At 56.7% G+C, this 2,101-nt stretch overlaps 1 protein-coding gene across 1 annotated transcript in view; it reads left to right on the top strand.

Moving 5' to 3' along the window:
- SAMD14 (sterile alpha motif domain containing 14) overlaps positions 1-2,101 on the top strand; it is a 23,347-nt gene that overhangs the window by 6,519 nt on the left and 14,727 nt on the right. The window contains exons 2-3 of the mRNA XM_019638658.1: positions 729-895; positions 1,342-1,630. Coding sequence (XP_019494203.1) covers positions 729-895; positions 1,342-1,630 — 456 coding nt within the window. The remainder of the gene's footprint in view (positions 1-728; positions 896-1,341; positions 1,631-2,101) is intronic.

Here is a 2,101-nt window from a genome sequence, read left to right on the forward strand (position 1 = left end):
GTGAGCCCTCTAGATGCCCAGGAATGTGACCCTGGGCATGGCACACCAAGCCAGTGTCCCCAGCAGGGCCTATCTCTGGAGTCAGACTAGCCAGGCTCAAATCCAAGACCGCTGCTAGCTGGTGGCTTCAGTCAAGATAATCTCTCTGAGCCTCAGTTTGCTCAGCTCTAAAATATGCATAATAGCTGTTCCTAGTCTGCCGGGTTTTTTTGAGTAGGTGAGGTGATGTATATACATTGTTTGGTGCACAGTAGGTGCTTCTTCGGTGGTAGCCATTGTTACCATGATCTCTTCAGCCTCATCCCCCAGCCCTTCCCTCCACAAACCTACTCTCCCGTTGCCCTGGAGGTGCTCCCTTTCCCCTGCTTCCCTACTTCCCAGCATGGCACATGCCAGTCTTGCCAACCTCCTCCCTCACAAACTCCCACCTAGACCTTAAGACGCAGCTTTGGTGTGCACTCCTCCGACCCATGCAAACAGGGCGGTCCTCTGTGTCCTCTGTGCCTGTGAGAGGCTCCGTCACACTGCTGTGTCTATGTGCCAACATGTCTGGCTCTCCCGGAGACTGTGAGAGACCCTGTTTCCCATCTCATCTGCACTACCAGTGCCTGGCACTCGGAAACATTTGTTGAATGTCTGGGGTGTGAGTGCAGGTGGTCACTTGAGGTGGGCCTCTGGACTTGCTGTCCTCATGTGTCTGGTCTCTGCCTCCTTCACCCGGTTTGCAGACCTGGACTTGGCGGTGCCAGAGACCGTCAGACTGGACAGCAGTTTACACAAAGCCCGGGCCCAACTGCTGGCCAAGGGCCGGAGACACCGGCCCTCCCGCTCAAGGCTTCGGGACAGTGCCAGCTCTGCAGAGGATGGTGAAAGCTCCGATGGGCCCGGAGGCAAGGTTGGGGCAGCCCACCCAATCACACCTACCCCACCCACCCTTTTTGCCCCTCCAAACCGCTCTTCCAAGGAAACCACACCCCAGGCTTATGACATAATAATGCTCACAAACATTAGCTGCATTTATTTCTGGCTCACTTCATCCTTTCAAGGAAGGGATTATCATCCCCATTTTACAAATGAGGAAATGGAGGCTCTGAGAGGTTCGGTAACAAAGTCACACAGTTAGTTAGTGAAAGAGGCCGGATTCAAGCCCAGCCTATGTGACTGAAAGCCTCTGTCTCCTACCTCTCACTGTCCAGCCACCCCTCTGCTCGGGGTTTGAAGGACCCAGGAGTCCGGCCACCCCCTTGGAGGCTCCTGCACAGTTACAGGGTGAAACCGGCTCCCAGCCCCTCGGGGAAGCAAGGAGAAGGGTTGGCGGTGAGCGGCTGCCCCCTCCCGCAGGTGACCGACGGCTGCGGGAGCCCCCTACACCGGCTGCGCTCTCCTTTGCACTCGGGCCCAGGGTCCCCGGCCGGGGGCTCGTTCTGCCTGGATCCTCCGGGGTTGCGGCGCAGCCTGGACGAGGACGAGCCGCCGCCATCGCCGCTCACCCGCTACCGGCCCCTGCATAACGCCGCCTCTCACGAGGGCCTGGCCGCCGCCTCCTGCTCGCCGCCGCGCTCCGCGCCTTCCTCAGACAGCTCGCCCAGCTTCGTGCGCCGCCACCCGCGCGCAGAGCCGCACAGCGAAGGTGAGCAGGGCGGGCGCGCCGCCCCCTGCTGGTGCGCGCGGGGAGCGCAGCGTCCCCTCCGCTCCCTTGGCACCGAAGCGCAGGGCTGGACAAAGTGGGACAAGGGTGGTTTGCGGGGGACGCGGAAGTTAACACCGCTCTTCATTCATACATCTACTGAGCGCCTATGATGTGCACTAGGACACACAAACGAGCAAACAGATGCCGTTCTCGTCGTCCTGGGGCTTGTAGTTTTGGGGAGAAACAATGAAATAATTTCTTAGTCTAGCCTCCCTGGCGGTCTGATTATGTCAGTAATTTTGTACCCAAAGGGGTACGTTGTTTTGCATGGAAATTTGTTGTTTTATATTGTAGGCCTGTAATTCTTAGGAGTTACTCACTTAAATCTGTCCAAACAAGAGTCTAGTAGGCATCCCAGGTATGATAAAGTTTGAAACACAAAATCATAAATTATAATATAATAATAATTAT

The sequence above is a fragment of the Hipposideros armiger genome, unplaced genomic scaffold (genome assembly GCF_001890085.2).
Source record: "Hipposideros armiger isolate ML-2016 unplaced genomic scaffold, ASM189008v1 scaffold_40, whole genome shotgun sequence".
NCBI classification, from domain to species: Eukaryota; Metazoa; Chordata; class Mammalia; order Chiroptera; family Hipposideridae; genus Hipposideros; species Hipposideros armiger.